Below are 20,077 nucleotides of genomic sequence, written 5' to 3' on the forward strand. Positions count from 1 at the left end.
AATGGCGCTATAATAATAAATAATAATAATAATAATAATACAAACAAGTAACAGTTATAGAAAATACAATATTTAGAGGGAAAAGTGACAACCCTGCGCGTGAGAGCTTACAATCCGCCAGCTCCATAATGGTTCTACAGAGCACTAATGTCAGTCCAATCGGATTGTGTAGGAGACGTCAGACTGATCAGGATACCCGCCATTGTTGTGATCAATTAGTGGCACCCCGAGGTAGCAGATTATCCTGTGGATAGATGATACATGTCAGTTATTGGAAAACCCCTTTAATAGAATTGTATTCGAATAATCACTTGCTGTGGGCAGCACAATGGTTGGTACTGGGGTCATGAATCTGATTCTAGCTAATAGCAATATATTCCAGGGCTTCATCCAATCTATATATATAATTGCCTTATTCTGTCTGTCTGTCTGTCATGCTTCAAAATTGTGTCCTTCCGGTGACATTGTGTCCTTACGGTGACACAAAGCTGATTGGCCGCTGGGCTCGCCATGGCCCCGCCCCCCCACACGGATTGGCCTCTCACCCCGGCTCTCTGCAGGCCCCGCCCCCTCACGCAATGCACGCTCGCTCTGGCCCAATTGACACGTAGCTCCGACTCCCAGGTGAGTACACACACACACACATCACACTCACTCTCACACACACCTCACACATCACATCCACACACTCACAACATCCTGGGATATCGCTTGCTTCTACACCGGCTCCGTCAGGATCCCAGCAGCGCCAGACATAACCTTGCGATGCTGGGATCTTGACGGAGGCCGTGAACGCTGGTAACCATTATACACATCGGGTAACTAAGGTCCCTTAGTTACCCGATGTGTATCATAGTTACCAGTGTACACCGGCTCACACTCACTCTCACACACCCCTCACACATACATCACATCGCATCCACATACTCACAGCATCCGGAGATATCGCTTGCTTCTCGGCCTCGATACTGTGCTGTGAGCTTCCAGGACCTACCGGAGGATCACATGGCCAGAAGCATGTGATATCTCCGGATGTTGGGAGTATGAGCGCGTATGTGCAATATCGTCAGTGTGTGTGCGTGAGTGTATGCGATCGGGTGTGTGTGAGTTTATGCGATCGGGTGTGTGTGTGTGTGTGTGTGTGTGTGTGTGTGGGTGTATGCGATCGGATCTGTGAGTGTCGGCAGAGGAGCACGGCGTGCTGGAGGAGGCTGGGGGGAGAGAGGCTGATCCTGGGGAAGGCTGGGATGGGGAGGCTGATGCTGGGGACAGAGAGGCTGATGCTGGGGACAGAGAGGCTGATGCTGGGGACAGAGAGGCTGATGCTGGGGACAGAGAGGCTGATGCTGGGGACAGAGAGGCTGATGCTGGGGACAGAGAGGCTGATGCTGGGGACAGAGAGGCTGATGCTGGGGACAGAGAGGCTGATGCTGGGGACAGAGAGGCTGATGCTGGGGACAGAGAGGCTGATGCTGGGGACAGAGAGGCTGATGCTGGGGACAGAGAGGCTGATGCTGGAGACAGAGAGGCTGATGCTGGAGACAGAGAGGCTGATGCTGGAGACAGAGAGGCTGATGCTGGAGACAGAGAGGCTGATGCTGGAGACAGAGAGGCTGATGCTGGAGACAGAGAGGCTGATGCTGGGGACAGAGAGGCTGATGCTGGGGACAGAGAGGCTGATGCTGGGGACAGAGAGGCTGATGCTGGAGACAGAGAGGCTGATGCTGGAGACAGAGAGGCTGATGCAGGGGACAGAGAGGCTGATGCTGGGGACAGAGAGGCTGATGCAGGGGACAGAGAGGCTGATGCTGGGGACAGAGAGGCTGATGCTGGGGACAGAGAGGCTGATGCTGGGGACAGAGAGGCTGATGCTGGGGACAGAGAGGCTGATGCTGGGGACAGAGAGGCTGATGCTGGGGACAGAGAGGCTGATGCTGGCGCAGCATGGCGGATGGAGCACGTTTAGGAGTGCGCAGCATGGCGGATGGAGCACGTTTGGGAGTGCGCAGCATGGCGGATGGAGCACGTTTGGGAGTGCGCAGCATGGCGGATGGAGCACGTTTGGGAGTGCGCAGCATGGGGGATGGAGCACGATGGGGAGTGCGCAGCATGGCGGATGGAGCACGTTTGGGAGTGCGCAGCATGGGAGATGGAGCACGATGGGGAGTGCGCAGCATGGGGGATGGAGCACGATGGGGAGTGCGCTGCATGGGGGATGGAGCACGATGGGGAGTGCGGAGTATGGCGGATGGAGCACGTTTGGGAGTGCGCAGCATGGCGGATGGAGCACGTTTGGGAGTGCGCAGCATGGCGGATGGAGCACGTTTGGGAGTGCGCAGCATGGGAGATGGAGCACGATGGGGAGTGCGCAGCATGGGGGATGGAGCACGATGGGGAGTGCGCAGCATGGCGGAAGGAGCACGTTTGGGAGTGCGCAGCATGGCGGATGGAGCACGTTTGGGAGTGCGCAGCATGGCGGATGGAGCACGTTTGGGAGTGCGCAGGATGGGAGATGGAGCACGTTTGGGAGTGCGCAGGATGGGAGATGGAGCACGATGGGGGGTGCGCAGCATGGGGGATGGAGCACGATGGGAAGTGCACACCTCTCCCCAGCACACACACTCGCGCGCGCACTGCACAACACACCACACACACACACTGGGAACCACAAACAACTGCCCTACACAGACACCCACACACACAGACAACGCTGCACACACAAATATACGCACATACCGCACAACACACACATTGCACAAAACATACCTCCCCCCAAAACACACCACACACACACAAACCGCGCAACACACACACAACGCTACAGACACACAGCGCTCCACAAACAACGCAACACACAAACAACACCCCTCTCACCCCCCATCACACCCAGACAACATCCAGAACATGTACAGCGCCCTACACAAACACTTGGTAACTACACACAACAACATCTATATATATATATAGATATGTAACAAAAATCATACATGAACTACACAATACGTAAATTCTAGAATACCCGATGCGTAGAATCGGGCCACCTTCTAGTATTCCATAAATGTCTTCTGAAATGGGCCCTAAAATAAGATTACAATAAGGCTACAGTCATATGAAAAAGTTTGGGCACCCCTATTAATGTTAACCTTATATGTAAGATAATCACAGTTCCTAAGCAGAAGCCACCTGAAGAGTGGTCGGGTCACTTTTAGGCTGCTTTCACACATCAGTTTTTTGCAATGAGGCACAATCCGGCGCTTTGCAGAAAAAACGCATCCGTTTTTTTTGCTGCCAACTGCATTTTTCCTCATAGACTTGCATTAGCGCCGGATTGTGCCGCATGTACTTGCGTTTGATCCGTTTTTTTTTGCCGGATGCGGCAAAAATCGTCACTCCGGCGGCCGCACAGGACGCAGAGAGGAACATTTTTTGCCAGCGGCAAAAAACTGCATAGCGCCGGGTGCGGCATGGTGCATAATGAAAGTCTATGCGTGCCGAATCCGGTGGCATGCAAAAAACGCTGGAAGCATGTACTGGTTTCGGTTTTTACTTCTGAGCATGCCCAGAAGTGATATAAATTCATTGCTTGTCAGAAAATCTCTCTCTCTCATCACTGGCGCGGGGCTGCACGGCTGTCACACTGCTGGCGGCTTCTGATTTGAAATTGCAGGCCGCCCATTATTCAATCTCGTATTCCCTACTTTCCCTGCCCACCAGTGCCTATGATTGGTTGCACTCAGACACGCCCCCATGATGAGTGACAGCTGTCTCACTGCAACCAATCACAGCCACCGGTAAGCGGGTCTATAGCGTGCAGTAAAATAAATAATTTAAAAAAAAGGACATGCGGTTTCCCCCCAATTTTGATACCAGCCAGGGAAAAGCCACATGGCTGGAGGCTGGTATTCTCAGGATGGGGAGCCCCACGTTATGGGGAGCCCACCACCCTAAAAATATCAGCCAGCAGCCGCCTGGAATTGCCGCATCGATTAGATGTGACAGTCCCGGGACTCTACCCGGCTCATCCCGAATTGCCCTGGTGCGGTGGCAATTGGGGGGTAATAAGGGGTTAATCGTGGCAGGCATCTGAGACACCCCCAATGATTAACCTGTAAGTGAAAGTAAATAAACACACATACACCCAAAAAATACTTTATTTGGAATAAAAGACAAAAAAAAACCCCTATTTCACTATTTTATTAAAATCCCCAAATACCCCTCCAGGTCCGACGTAATCCACAGATGTCCCACTACGCTTTCATCTCTGCTACATGAAGCTGACAGGAGCGGCAGTAGAACACCGCCACTCCTGGGAGCTCCACGAAGCAACTGAAGTGAATCGCGCTGTCAGTGGGGACGTTATTGAGGTAATGCCTGTGTGTGCGGTGATGATGGGGACTGTAGTCCCGGGGCATGTGCGCTGATGATGGGGGCGATAGTGCCTGTGTGTGCGGTGATGATGCGTGCGGTAATGCCTGTGTGCGGTGATGATGATGAGTGCGGTAGTGCCAGGGTGTGTGCCAGGATGATGATGAGTGCGGTAGTGGCGGGGTGTGTGCGGGGATGATGATGAGTGCGGTAGTGGCGGGGTGTGTGCGGGGATGATGATGATGATGATGAGTGCGGTAGTGGCGGGCTGTGTGCGGGGATGATGATGATGATGAGTGCGGTAGTGGCGGGGTGTGTGCGGGGATGATGATGATGATGAGTGCGGTAGTGGCGGGGTGTGTGCGGGGATGATGATGATGATGAGTGCGGTAGTGGCGGGGTGTGTGCGGGGATGATGATGATGAGTGCGGTAGTGCCGGGGTGTGTGCGGGGATGATGATGATGAGTGCGGTAGTGCCAGGGTGTGTGCAGGCATGATGATGATGAGTGCGGTCAGGGCCGACGTTAGCACCCGGCAAACCCGGTCAAATGCCGGGGCCCTGAGCTGCTGGGGGGGCCCACTCGCGGTGGCAGGAGTGGCGCACCGCTACTCAGAGGGGCCCGGTGGCCGCGCTGTCACCGCCCCCTCCCCCCGCCGAGGATCGCGCTTCCAATTGTATCGGCATCGCAGGTGCCAATACAATTGAGAGCAATGATGAGAGACGGAGCGGCGCGCTCCTTCTCTTATCATTCTCCACGCTGTGACTGTCGGCACTCTGACAGCTCTGCAGCGGAGCGCGGTGACGTCATCACTGCGCGCCTGCAGAGAGGTCAGAGCGAGCGACAGCAATGGACGCGCTGAGGAGACTGGAGCAGCGGGGGAATGAGGAGAAGTGAGTATTAATCACTATGCAACATGAGGGTGCTTACTGTTACTGGCTCTGCGCTGTGCTGTATACAGGCTGTGCTATATACAAGGTATATACTACATGAGGGAGGGTGCCTACTGCTACTGGCTCTGCACTGTGTTGTATACATTGCTGTGCTATATACAAGGTGTATACTACATGAGGGAGGGTGCCTACTGCTACTGGCTCTGCACTGTGCTGTATACATTGCTGTGCTATATACAAGGTGTATACTACATGAGGGAGGGTGCTTACTGCTATCTGGCTCTGCAATGTGCTATATACAGGCTGTGCTATATACAAGCTGTATACTACATGAGGGTGCCTACTGCTATCTAGCTCTGCACACTGTGCTATATACAGGCTGTCCTATGTACAGGCTGTATATTACATGAAGGTGCTTAATGCTATCTGGGTGTGCATTGTGCTATATGGGGGCTATATAATACTATATGGAAGACTATGGGGGCGTCATAACACTATATGGAGGAATATGGGGGCTGCATACTACTTTAACCCCAGAGCTGTACATCCCCCCCACCCCAGTGCTGTATACCCCTCCAGAGCTGTATGCCTCCCTACCCCAGAGCTGTATACCCCCAGAGCTGTATGTCCCCCCCCCCACCCCAGAGCTGTATACCCCCAGAGCTGCATGTCACCCCCCACCTCAGAGATGTTTGTCCCCCCACCTCAGAGTCACTGCCCTCCTCTAGAGCTGTATGCCCCCCATCGCTGTATACCCCTTTCCTCAGTAATATGTAGTCTCACCAGTAATGTGTATGTCTCCAGTCTCTCCTGTGATGTATATACAGCAGTGTTAGTGTGCTCTATGTACGGCCATGTCTGTTAGACAAGCTGGGGGGTGAATGAGGCTGTTGCCGGCTTCCCTATATTAGAAATATATATACAGTATAAATATATAAAAATAATGTGTGTGTGCATGTATGATGTGTATCTATGTATGTCAGTGTACACGACTGTCTAGATTTATGTCTATTTATGTGTTTTTGTGAATTTCTCTTTTAATATATATATATATATATATGTGTGTACGTATGCCTGTATGTGTATGTATCTGTGCATGTCTAAGGGCTCATGCGCACGTTGTCGAATTTCATGCATTTACGCTGCGTATTGCACTGCAGCGTAAATGCATGTGTCCTGTGTCCCCTGCACAATCTATGAAGATCGCATGAAATCGGCAGAAACACTGCATCCATTATGCAGTACTTCTGCAGCGATTTGAAGCACATGTGCTGTCAAATCTCTGCAGAAATTTCTGCAGGGACACGACGCAAAGTTCGCACACAGCCTATGTGTGGCTGGGGCCCACTGAGACTCTTTCGCCCAGGGCCCACAAAAACCTGGAGCCGGCCCTGAGTGCGGTAGTGCCAGGGTGTGTGCAGGGATGATGATGATGAGTGCGGTAGTGCCAGGGTGTGTGCAGGGATGATGATGATGAGTGCAGTAGTGCCAGGGTGTGTGCAGGGATGATGATGATGATGAGTGCGGTACTGTTGGGGTGTGTGCAGGGATGATGCGTGCGGTAGTGCCGGGGTGTGTGCGGTGATGATGATGAGTGCGGGGATGATGATGATGATGAGTGCGGTACTGCCGGGGTGTGTGCGGGGATGATGATGAGTGCGGTACTGCCGGGGTGTGTGCGGGGATGATGCGTGCGGTACTGCCGGGGTGTGTGCGGTGATGATGATGAGTGCGGGGATGATGATGATGATGAGTGCGGTACTGCCGGGGTGTGTGCGGGGATGATGATGATGAGTGCGGTACTGCCGGGGTGTGTGCGGGGATGATGATGATGAGTGCGGTACTGTCGGGGTGTGTGCGGGGATGATGATGATGATGAGTGCGGTACTGCCGGGGTGTGTGCGGGATGATGCGTGCGGTAGTGCCGGGGTGTGTGCGGGGATGATGCGTGCGGTACTGCCGGGGCGTGTGCGGTACTGCCGGGGCGTGTGCGGTGATGATGATGAGTGCAGGGATGATGATGCGTGCGGTAGTGCCGGGGCGTGTGCGGTACTGCCGGGGCGTGTGCGGTGATGATGATGAGTGCAGGGATGATGATGCGTGCGGTAGTGCCTGCGTGTGCGGTGATGATGGGGTGGTAGTGTCGGTGATTGTGCGGTGATGATGGGATCTCTCTCTCAGCATAAAATAAAACGGATCAGTTTTTTACCGGATCCGTCGCATCAGTTTTTACGCAATCTGAGACGGATCCATTGCATCAGGCACAAACCGGATTGTGCCTGATTGCAAAAAAACTGATGTGTGAAAGCAGCATGTTTCTCGGCTGAAGTGGTAAGTCCTCATTCAGACAGCCATGGGTTATTTTCTAAACGCTCTAAACAATGGTACGAGTTTCATCAGCACAAACTAGATACACTGGACCTTCACTAATTGAAGGAAAGTAAAGCTGCTGGTAGAAGACAGGCTCGGAGTGCTGGCCTGTCACACAAGCTGAAAAGCAAACACTGAATCCACGTACATAAATGTAACCTCAACTAAAAGAGGGCAATGACTGTTTCTGGTTTGACTCAGTGAACTATATACACACAACATTGTGCAGCTAAGATTCCCCAATAAATACAACCATCGAAATGCACATTAATATTCTTATAACCCATACATAGTAACCAAATGGTAATACAGCAGAAATGAGCGCCCAGCGCCTGTCAGGGTGAAAGTGTGCACGTGTCTTTGGACTTACACTGAACAAATATATAAATACAACACTTGTTTTTGCTTCCATTTTTCATGAGGTCAACTCAAAGATCTAAAGGCCCTGTCACACACAGAGATAAATCTGCGGCAGATCTGTGGTTGCAGTGAAATTGTGGACAATCAGTGCCAGGTTTGTGGCTGTGTACAAATGGAACAATATGTCCATGATTTCACTGCAACCACAGATCTGCCAAAGATTTATCTGTGTGTGTGACGGGGCCTTAAGACTTTTTCTCCCAAATATTGTTCACAAATTTCTCTAAATCTGTGTTAGTGAGCACTTCTACTTTATAGAGATAATCCATCCTCTTCACAAGTGTAGCATATCAAGATGCTGATTAGACAGCATGACTATTGCACAGGTGTGCCTTAGGCCAGCCACAATAAGGCCTTGTGCGCACGCTGTGGTTTTTTGCCGCAGTTTTGCTGCATTAATTGCTGCAGAAAATGTTCATAGCCTTTCTGCAGTCCTTCCCCAGCAAAACCTATGGTAAAAAAAAATGCTGTGCGCACACTGCGTTTTTTTTCCCCCTACAGGTTTTGCTGCAGAATTTCTGCAGCAAAAAGAATGTGCATGTCACTTCTTTTCTGCAGGTACCTGCGTTTTTTGCCATAGATAATGTTAAAAACGCAGGGACCAACCCGCGGAAAAACTGCAGCAAACCGCGGCAAAAAGGCAGGTGCGTTTTTCCCGTGTGTGCGGTATTCTGCCAGAGGGTGCGGATTTTTCTTAAGAAAAGTCCATTTTCGAGAGCGCACATAGCCTAAGGCCTCTTTCACACACCAGTTTTTTGCCATCAAGGCACAATCCAGTTTGTGCCTAATGCGATGGATCCGTCATAGATTGTGGCAAAACTGATGCAACGGATCCGGTAAAAAAAAACGGATCTCTCATTTTTTCCCTTCAGGCCAAAGGATATTTGCTATTTGTGAGGAGAGAGAGAACTTTTCTGTGACCAGAAGTGAATATGCACAATGCCTGGGCATGCCCAGAAACAAAAAACGGATCCATCGTCTGATTCCATCATTTGACGGATGACTACGGATCCGGCGCCCATAGGCTTCCATTGTATAAAAAAAAAAAAAAAAAGCCGGACGGCGCTGGATCAGTCGCCTTCTGTTTTTTCGATGGTCCCAAAAAACATTCTTTTGGATGTTGCTTCCAGCGGCCAAACAGACAATTTTTGCTGGATCTGTCGTAAGACTGATAAAACGTGAGGCCATGCGTTGCAATTCGGCGCTAACACAAGTCTATGAGACAAAAATGGATCAGGCACCGGCTCCGTTTTTCCCCAATTCGCCGGATTGCACATGATGGCAAATCACTGATGTGTGAAAGAGGCCTAAAAGGCCACTCTGAAATGTGCAGTTTTATCACACAGCATAATGTCAGATTTTGAGGGACCGTGCAGTTGGCATGCGGACTGCAGGAATCTCTGCCAGAGCTGTTGCCTGTGAATTGAATGTTTTTTCTCTACCAGAAGTCGTCTCCAAAGGTGTTTCAGAGAATTTTGTAGTACAACCAACCAGCCTCTCAACCACAGACCACATGTAACCACACCAGCCCAGGATCTCCACATCCAGCATCTTCACCTCCAAGATCATCTGAGACCGCACACCTAAACAGCTAAGCAGAGGGGATGGGAAGCCACCCGGACAGCTAAGCAGAGGGGATGGGAAGCCACCCGGACAGCTAAGCAGAGGGGATGGGAAGCCACCCGGACAGCTAAGCAGAGGGGATGGGAAGCCACCCGGACAGCTAAGCAGAGGGGATGGGAAGCCACCCGGACAGCTAAGCAGAGGGGATGGGAAGCCACCCGGACAGCTAAGCAGAGGGGATGGGAAGCCACCCGGACAGCTAAGCAGAGGGGATGGGAAGCCACCCGGACAGCTAAGCAGAGGGGATGGGAAGCCACCCGGACAGCTAAGCAGAGGGGATGGGAAGCCACCCGGACAGCTAAGCAGAGGGGATGGGAAGCCACCCGGACAGCTAAGCAGAGGGGATGGGAAGCCACCCGGACAGCTAAGCAGAGGGGATGGGAAGCCACCCGGACAGCTAAGCAGAGGGGATGGGAAGCCACCCGGACAGCTAAGCAGAGGGGATGGGAAGCCACCCGGACAGCTAAGCAGAGGGGATGGGAAGCCACCCGGACAGCTAAGCAGAGGGGATGGGAAGCCACCCGGACAGCTAAGCAGAGGGGATGGGAAGCCACCCGGACAGCTAAGCAGAGGGGATGGGAAGCCACCCGGACAGCTAAGCAGAGGGGATGGGAAGCCACCCGGACAGCTAAGCAGAGGGGATGGGAAGCCACCCGGACAGCTAAGCAGAGGTGATGGGAAGCCACCCGGACAGCTAAGCAGAGGTGATGGGAAGCCACCCGGACAGCTAAGCAGAGGGGATGGGAAGCCACCCGGACAGGTAAGCAGAGGGGATGGGAAGCCACCCGGACAGGTAAGCAGAGGGGATGAGAAGCCACCCAGACAACTAAGCAGAGGGGATGAGAAGCCACCCGGACAGCTAAGCAGAGGGGATGGGAAGCCACCCGGACAGGTAAGCAGAGGGGATGGGAAGCCACCCGGACAGGTAAGCAGAGGGGATGAGAAGCCACCCAGACAACTAAGCAGAGGGGATGAGAAGCCACCCGAACAACTAAGCAAAAGGGATGGGAAGCCACCCGGACAGCTAAGCAGAGGGGATGGGAAGCCACCCAGACAGGTAAGCAGAGGGGATGAGAAGCCACCCGAACAACTAAGCAAAAGGGATGGGAAGCCACCGGGACAGCTAAGCAGAGGGGATAGGAAGCCACCCGGACAGCTAAGCAGAGGGGATGGGAAGCCACCCGGACAGGTAAGCAGAGGGGATGGGAAGCCACCCGGACAGGTAAGCAGAGGGGATGGGAAGCCACCCGGACAGGTAAGCAGAGGGGATGAGAAGCCACCCAGACAACTAAGCAGAGGGGATGAGAAGCCACCCGGACAGCTAAGCAGAGGGGATGGGAAGCCACCCGGACAGGTAAGCAGAGGGGATGGGAAGCCACCCGGACAGGTAAGCAGAGGGGATGAGAAGCCACCCAGACAACTAAGCAGAGGGGATGAGAAGCCACCCGAACAACTAAGCAAAAGGGATGGGAAGCCACCCGGACAGCTAAGCAGAGGGGATGGGAAGCCACCCAGACAGGTAAGCAGAGGGGATGAGAAGCCACCCGAACAACTAAGCAAAAGGGATGGGAAGCCACCGGGACAGCTAAGCAGAGGGGATAGGAAGCCACCCGGACAGCTAAGCAGAGGGGATGAGAGGCCACCCGGACAGCTAAGCAGAGGGGATGGGAAGCCACCCGGACAGCTGCCGCAATGATCGGTGCATAACCAAAGAATTTCCACACAAACTGTCAGAAACAGTCTCAGGGAAGCTCCTCTGCATGCTTGTCATCCACATTGGGGTCTGCACCTGACTGCAGTTCATCATCAAAACCGACTTGAGTGGGCAAATGCTGACAGTCGATGGCTTCTGGCATGTTAGAGAAGTCGTTTCTTTACGAATGAATCCTGGGTTTCACTGTACAGGGCAGATTGCAGACGGGCAACTGGAGGTCACACTGACCACTGACTGACCCCCCCCCCCCACTCCACACAATACTTTAAAGCTGCACATTTTAGAGTGGCCTATAATTGTGGCCAACCTAAATCACACCGTGCAATAATCATGCTGTCCAAGCAGAATCTTGATAAGTCACACTTGTGAGATGGATGGATTATCTCAGCAAAGGAGACATGCTCACGATGGCCGAAGTCACAATTGTGTGTGACTCCCGTGAAAATCAAGTCGCATCACCCGGCACTCCTGTCCGGAGAACAGGCGGCCATGCTGGGTGATGCGACTCTATTCTCGCGCAAGTCACACGCAAGTGTGACTCCAACCTTACACAGATTTAGGCCGTGGTTAAGATCCCAAATATGGTCAATGAAAAACTTCCCTTGAGGGTAAATGGTCAAGATGTAGAGTTTGTTAGTAGGGGTTAACAAGTGTTTCAGCTACACATTGACAATATTACTAGAATAAATGTACAGAGGATACTTACATATACAAAATATCATCAAAAATGTGCATGTGAAATGAGAAATTATAGGGGAAAAAATGTATATAATGTATGCAGAAAATCAATGATACAGAATATTACTGGGTGCATATGTAGTTACTATAAAAACTAGTGGTTAAAAATATCAACAGATGCAAAAAATATAAATACAATATGTAATATTGATTTATCCAACAATTTCCTTATTTCTGTGTGTGTGTGTGTGTGTGTGTAATAAATATATATATTACATCTCTGGAAAACATTAAGGGACCACTTCCAAACTGGCAGTTTTTCTGATTTTTCTCTTTATAGGTATACTTTTGAGTAAAATGTAAATTGTTTTATTTTATAAGCTACTGACATGTCTCTGAACTTCCAAGCAATAAATTTTGTATTTTCTGAAAATAAGAAATGGTCAAAACAATGCATTGCTTTCAGAGACCTCAATGCAAAGAAACAAGTTCATAATCATTTAGAAACAACAATACTAATAAGGAAGAGTTCAGAAATCAATATTTGTGGAATAACAATGCTTTTTAATCACAGCTTTCATGCGTCTTGGCATGGTTTCCACCAGTCTTTCACACTGCTTTTGGATGACCTTATGCCACTCCTGGAGCAAAAAATTAAGCAGGTCTTCTTTGTTTGATGGCTTGTGACTATCCATCTTCCTCTTGATTACATTCCAGAGGTTTTCAATGGTGTTCAGGTCTGGAGATTGGGCTGGCCATGACAGGGTTTTGATGTAGTGGTCCTTCATCCACACATTGATTGACCTAGCTGTGTGGCATGATGCATTGTCCTGCTGGAAAAAAACGTCCTCAGAGTTGGGGAACATTGCCTGAGCAGAAGGAAGCAACTGTTTTTCCAGGATAACCTTGTATGCGGTTTGATTCGTGAAGGACTGGAGGGTCTGGGTTTTTTTTTTGTTTTTTTTTTTTGTGCTTAGTCCAGCAGGATACTGTAGCCACCAAAGTGTGACGTCACATACTGCCGAGTACGCATCATCGTGGTTACCAGGGGCACCATCTGTTACTCTGCAAACCACCGCTATCACTGCTCTACAGTGACCAGGTTCCATCAGAAGTTGCCCTGCTAATAGACTCTACCATTTTACCCTCAAGGGACGTTTTTCATGGACCACATCTGTGATGATCTTAACCACTTAATCAGACATGTTTCGTGTGGGGTTTTTTTTTTTTTGTGCAATCACGGTCTGCAAAAAAACAGACGTGATAAGCTATATAGACTATATTGAATGTGTGTTGTGTTCTAATGATGAAAACCACAGATTAGAACATGTTTGTGAAAAAGGGAAACCTGAATGAGGCCTTAAAAGACAGAACATATACAATGCAAGTCGTTTTGATATTGCCGTGCACTTATTTGTTATTTTTAACTTTATTGTAGAATTTTTCAAGGGGTTTTCAGGTGAAATCCACTTGAAATTGATGCCAAGTGCACATACTGTAAAGGATTATCCCACGGCAGCAGTCCCATGCTTTCATTGTGATGTCATCGCTGCAGCCGTGGGTGATTAAAGCTTATTTTGTTGTTTTTATAATGTGTAAAGCTATAGATATATAACCAACACTTAAGTTATAGAAAACTCCATTAGTTTTCAGACTCACTTGTTGAAAATACGGAAGTTGAAATGTGATTGGTTAATATTGAATAAGTTGCTTATGATGATTAAAGATAAACCTGCACTATACTTTGCAACGTTTCTCATCATTTTGCCAAATTTGAAAAATTGATGTGGTCTCCAATGAGATGTAGTTTGTAAACTTTATTACGAAAAAAATCTGAAAATGGCTCTAATTTTGCAAATCTACAGTGGGTACGGAACTCTGTTTCATTGCAGCGATATGTCAAATGAAAAAAGTTCATTTTTTTTCCTCATTAATGTACACTCTGTGCCCCATTTTGACAGAAAAAAACAAATGTAGAAAGTTTTGCAAATTTTATAAAAAAAAAACAAAACTGAAATATCACATGGTCATAATAAGTATTTAGACCCTTTGCTCAGTATTGATTAGAAGCACCCTTTTGAGCTACTACAGCCATGCGTCGTCTTGGGAATGATGCAACAAGTTTTTCACACCTGGATTTGGTGATTCTCTGCTATTCTTCTTTGCAGATCCTCTTCATTTCTGTCAGGTTGGATAGTGAACATGGGTGGACAGCCATTTTCAGGTCTCTCCAGAGATGCTCAATTGGGTTTAGGTCAGGGCTCTGGACCAGTCAAGAATGGTCACAGAGTTGTTCTGAAGCCACTCCTTTGTTATTTTAGTTGTTTGCTTAGGGTCATTGTCTTGTTGGAAGGTGAACCTTCTGCTAAGTCTGAGGTCCAGAGCACTCTGGAAGAAGTTTTCTTCCAGGATATCTCTGTACTTGGCCACATTCATCTTTCCTTCAATTGCAACAAGTCATCCTGTCCATGTAGCTGAAAAATACCCTCATAGCATGATGCTGGCACCACCATGTTTAACTGTGATGAGGTACCTTGTTTTTTCCAAACATACTGCTTAGAATTATCACCAAAAAGTTCTATCTTCATCTCATCAGACCAGAGAGTCTGATTTGTCATAGTCTGGGAGTCCTTCATGTGTTTTTTTTTTTTTTTGCAAACTCTATGCAGGCTTTTATATGTATTGCACTGAGGAGAGGCTTCCGTCAAAGCCACTCTGCCATAAAGACCCAACTGGTCGAAGGCTGCAGTTGACTTTGTGCAACGTTCTCCCATCTTCCTACTGCATCTCTTGAGCTCGGCCACAGTGATCTTGAGGTTCTTCTTTACCTCTCTTACCTAGGGTCTTCTCCCACGATTGCTCAGTTTGTCTTTATTGCCAGATCAAGGAATAGTTCTGGTGGTCCCAACCTTCTTCCATTTAAGGATTATAGAGGCCATTGTGCTCTTAGGATCCTTGAGTACTGCAGAAATTCTTTTGTAACCTTGGCCAGATATGTGCCTTGCCACAATTCAGTCTCTGAGCTCCTTGGGCAGTTCCTTTTGACCTCATGATTCTCATATGATCTGACATGCACTGTGAGCTGTGAGGTGTTATATAGACAGGTGTGTGCCTTTCCAAATCACGTCCTATCAGTTTAATTAAACACAGGTGGACTCCAATGAAGGAGTAGAACCATCTCAAGAAGGATCACAAGGAAATGGACAGCATGTGACTTAAATATGAGTGTCTGAGCAAAGGGTCTGAATACTTATGACCATGTGATATTTCAGTTTTTCTTGTTTAAAAAAATTTACAAAAATTTCTACATTCCTGTTTTTTATTCTGTCAAGATGGGGTGCAGAGTGTACATTTATGAGAAAAAAAATAAACTTTTTTGAATTCACCAACTGGCTGCAATGAAACAAACAGTGAAAAATTTAAAGGGGTCTGAATACTTTCCGTACCCACTGTACATTTGCTCACATCAGATACAAAATGTATCCACTGTTGCCATATATGCAATCAATTTGGGGCAAATCATTCCAATTACCATTATTGTCCAGGCTGGGGAAAAATGTCCCACTCTTAGTAAATGTGTGCCTTAAAGGGAACCTGTCAGGTCCCCTATGCCCTCCAACCCAGCAGCATTAATACCTGTATGTCCAAATTCCCTCCCTAACCAGCCCTGTATAACGCTATTTACTAATATGAATGTTTACACATTATAAACCTTGCTGTTCCAATTTTAATTAGGGTCTTGACTAGTCGATGGGGCACTGTTTCCCCAGACTAGTCGCCCCTGTGCGCATGATAACATGATTTCCACTAGCCGGTGAGCATCCAGCTCCTGGAAATCTCGCGCATGGTTTATTTCGGCTAAATCAGTGCCTCTTTGAAGCTGGGTGTGCGCTTCCCGTGTTCATTAGGTGCACTGTGGATGACGGAAAGTTTAGAAGACGTATATGTGAGCTGTGTTTTGAAATTCCGGTCCTGCACAGTTCACCTAATGAAGCTGGGAAGCATACACCCTGCTTCAAATGTGCACTGATACAGCCGAAATAAACAGTGCGCGAGATTTCCAGGAGCTGGTGGTGACGCCGTCTCATGGAAATGATTTTAAGGGTCAGCACACACTGTGAGTAACACGGAGTGAGTGGAATGCGATAAAAAATCGCATTCCACTCGGACCAATATTACTGTATGGGGCAGCTCCCTTGGGCGATTGTTTTCTCAGCCCTATTCGGACCGAGAAAACAGTCGCAGCATGCTGCGGATGGAATGCGATTTTGTTCCACTCGCACCCGTTCAAGTCTATGGGGCGAGAGAAACATCGCATTGCACTCGCATTACAACGGTGTAATGCTAGAGCAGTGGGATTCTTGCATCAGCCAGTAACGGAGGAGATGGGAGATAAATCCCTCCCTCTCCTCCACAGCGCCGGCCCTCTCCTCCACAATTGTGGTCTGAACGGACAACAGTCGCATGACACTTGGCTCTCGCTGTGCTGCGAACGTGTGCCGAGTGTCATGCGAGAACTCCAGTAATCCCCGTGTAGCCTCAGCCTAACACTGAAAGAGGGCCAACTAGTCTGGAGAAACAACGCCCCATCAACTAGTCAAGGCCCTAATTAGCACAGGGACAGTGAGGTTTATAAGTCGTTTTTTAAACATTCATTTTAGTGAATAGTGTTATAAAGGGCTAGTTAGGGAGGGCATTTAGGCATACATGTATGGATGCTGCTGGATTGGAAGGCATAGGAAACCTGACAAGTTCCCTCTAAAGGTAACCAACCAGCAGGATTTTCATATTTAAAGTAAAGCCAGTGCTATACTGGCGCCAGGTTGCTGAATGTAAGCTTTTGTTCTGAGATTCGAGGTTTTATTTCAGGAATATGTGCAAGTAAAGTTCCAGCAATGCACTGTTATTTGATTGACAGGTGCAACAAGAAGGGAATATGTGAGTTGGGTGTTGCTATCTATTCCTGCCTCTATCTGCCTGCAATGGAATTAATGTCTACGACAGCGATGGGGAGGAAAGCCAGGCAGGCAGACAGGGGCAGGAATAGATAGCAACACTTGACTCGCATATTCTCTTCCTGTTCCACCTGTCAATCAAATAGCAGTGCATTGCTGGAACTTTACTTGCACATATTCGTGAAATAAAACCTCCAATCTCTGAACAAAAGGTGTACTTACATTCAATATCCTAGCACCAGTATACCACTGGCTTTACTTTATATATGAAAATCCTGATGGTTGGTTCCTTTTTAACTCTGTAGCTTTGCAGGAAACTTATGACAGAATCCTGATGATAATTTCTATCATGTCTGCCTATGTATTAGATATTGTTAACTGGTTGACAAACTGTATAAGTATAATGACTGTGTAAATATTGTTTTTGTCACCTAAGAACTAATAATGTCTCTTCCATGCCTGTGCCATCTGTTGTCTGTCAATCTTCAACCATAAACGTATCCTATCCTACTCCTCTAACCGTACTTGGCTCGTCGGGACAAATCCTCTTTGTTCCTGTTATTGCCCTTTAAAATGCCCACTAATGTGCCACATGCCATCCGTTGTTACTTATTTATGCACCACACTGTTGTTTTTTTTAAGGTTTTCACTATTTTTGCACCTATTCCCCAGAATATGTGGTTACTCCCTGCATTCCCAGTCTGGCCTATTTTTACATACCCGTGCTTTTTTCCCAGGCCACTCAGCGGTTCCTGCAGGAGATGAATTCCTGGACTTCCTTTCACTCCGTCGCCCCGCTCTCCTGGGATATCGCCGTCAAGTTTCTAATGGCAAGAAAATTTGACGACGTCCGAGCAATTGAACTGTTCCACTCATACAGGGTAAGGGACGAGCTGGACAGAAACTATGACTTCTGCATATTTATACACCTAAGTATAGTTATCTCATATATATACATCAAGACCAGTTGTATTGTTAATCCTTTCATTAAGAAAAGTTTCGTAGTTGTGCACAATGCATATCTGATGTGTAAAGAATTTATTTAGAAAATGCAGAAACCTAGTGAATACATTGCATTACTTATCTTGTCCAGTCCCATTCTGTCAGGTGCAATATGCACCCAGAGCCACAAGCAGTTCTGGTTACATATTTCTAATCCCTGCCTAACCGTCTTTGTATACAGTAGCATAGATAGAGATTAAAGAGATCTTTAGAACAAGTAAATCATTTATCATATGTTAATGAGCGCAGGGACTAATCGCAAGGGTGTTACTTCCCCTGACTAGTCCGCCCTTTTAGCATGGTAGCACGCCCACAGGGGCGTGCTAAAATGCTACTCAATGCAGCGTCACCAGTAGTGACATGCGTACCTGTATCCACTGTCTCCGCTGTTCAGAAGTCCCCGACACTTCCGATAATGCGCAGTATGAAGCCGGGTGTACGTGACCCAGCATCACTGAGGTCTGGTGCGCATGACCGGAAGTGCCAGGGACTTCTGAACAGTGGACACGGGTACGCACATCACCACTGGTGACGCTGCATTGAGTAGCTTGTTAACACACCCCTGTGGGCGTGCTACCATGCTAAAAGCGTGGACTAGTCGGGGGAAGTCATGACCTAGTCTCTGGTCTTATTAGAATGTGATAAAAGATCTTTAGAAATACTTTTTCTAAAGATCCCTTTATCTATGCTAGTGTATACAGGGAAGGTTAGGCAGGGATTAGCAATATGTACCCAGATCTGCTCGTGGTTCTAGGGGCATGTTGGACCTGACAGGTTCCCTTTAAGGCTAAATTCTCTCAATTAATTGTTGTTGTCTTAAAGCTGCACAACAAACGCAGCATCTTACATTTCCAGCAAAGTGGATGGGATTTATAGAAATCTCTTGTCCACTGTGCTTCTTTTTACATTCGATGCGTGTTTCACGTCTACAACATGTTAATTTTAGACACGCTGAGTTTTATGTGCAGATTCTCCCCATAAACTTGCATTCAATGCAGAAATAATGCTGGTAAATAACGGTCATGCATTTTTTACTGTGTTTCTGCAGTGGATGCTTATCAAAAGCACATATAATAATACGCACATTAGGTTTTGTCAAAGCAGAATACCAAACAGTATCAAACACAAAGTAGCTTCATTTAAAACATTATGTACCAACAAAAAACTAAACTTCAAAAACGTGATAAACGCATGTAAAAGAAGTTATAAAAAAAAGTAGTGAAAAAAAAGTGCCCTAATTTACATAAGAAATGCTGAAATGCTGCAGAAAATCTCCAACATGAAAAATTTATCAAAAGCTCACTGTGGGAACGTAGCCTTAAAGTGACATAGCTGTTAGCTCTATGGTTCCATTTCTTGACACCAAGCATTAACGACCGCGGGCAGTAAAATTACGTCCTAGCGGTCATAACGTTACTGCCCGCGGTCTGCCGGCAGCAGCATGCTGCGATCGGCACACATCTCAGCTGATTTTCACAGCTGAGATGTGTGCCTGCTAGGCACGAGCAGAATCGTTATCTGCTCGTGCCGTTTAACCCCTTATATGGCGCTGTCAATATGTGACAGCGCCATTATAAGCGCGATCGCGGTAAACTTTTACTTACCGCCCGATACCGGAGGTCACGTGACGTGATCACGTGACTTCCGATAGTTGTCATGGTAGCACAGGGTCATGTGATGACTCCTGTACTACACATGACTTGCTTTCACTTTCGCTGTGCCCGCTGCACAGTGAAAAAGACAGTGAGCGTATCTGCTGTTTACAGCTAGGTAGCTGTGATCAGCAGATAGTGCAGAGCGATCGGACTGCTGATCGCTATAGCCCCCTAGGGAGACTAGTAAAATTTAAAAAAAAAGTTAAAAAAAAAGTTTTAAAAAATTAAAAAAAAACCTAAAAGTTCAAATCACCCCCCATTCGCCCCATTGAAAATTAAAGGGTTAAAAAAATAAAAAATATACACACATTTGGTATCGCCGCGTTCAGAAACGCCTGATCTATCAAAATATAAAATCAATTAATCTGATCAGTATACGGCGTAGCGGCAAAAAAATTCCAA

At 47.9% G+C, this 20,077-nt stretch overlaps 1 protein-coding gene across 1 annotated transcript in view; it reads left to right on the forward strand.

The window, feature by feature from the left end:
• PTPN9 (protein tyrosine phosphatase non-receptor type 9) overlaps positions 1-20,077 on the forward strand; it is a 43,615-nt gene that overhangs the window by 1,919 nt on the left and 21,619 nt on the right. Inside the window, exon 2 of the mRNA XM_075345584.1 lies at positions 17,756-17,899. Coding sequence (XP_075201699.1) covers positions 17,756-17,899 — 144 coding nt within the window. The remainder of the gene's footprint in view (positions 1-17,755; positions 17,900-20,077) is intronic.

The sequence above is a fragment of the Anomaloglossus baeobatrachus genome, chromosome 4, assembly GCF_048569485.1.
Source record: "Anomaloglossus baeobatrachus isolate aAnoBae1 chromosome 4, aAnoBae1.hap1, whole genome shotgun sequence".
Lineage (NCBI taxonomy): Eukaryota > Metazoa > Chordata > Amphibia > Anura > Aromobatidae > Anomaloglossus > Anomaloglossus baeobatrachus.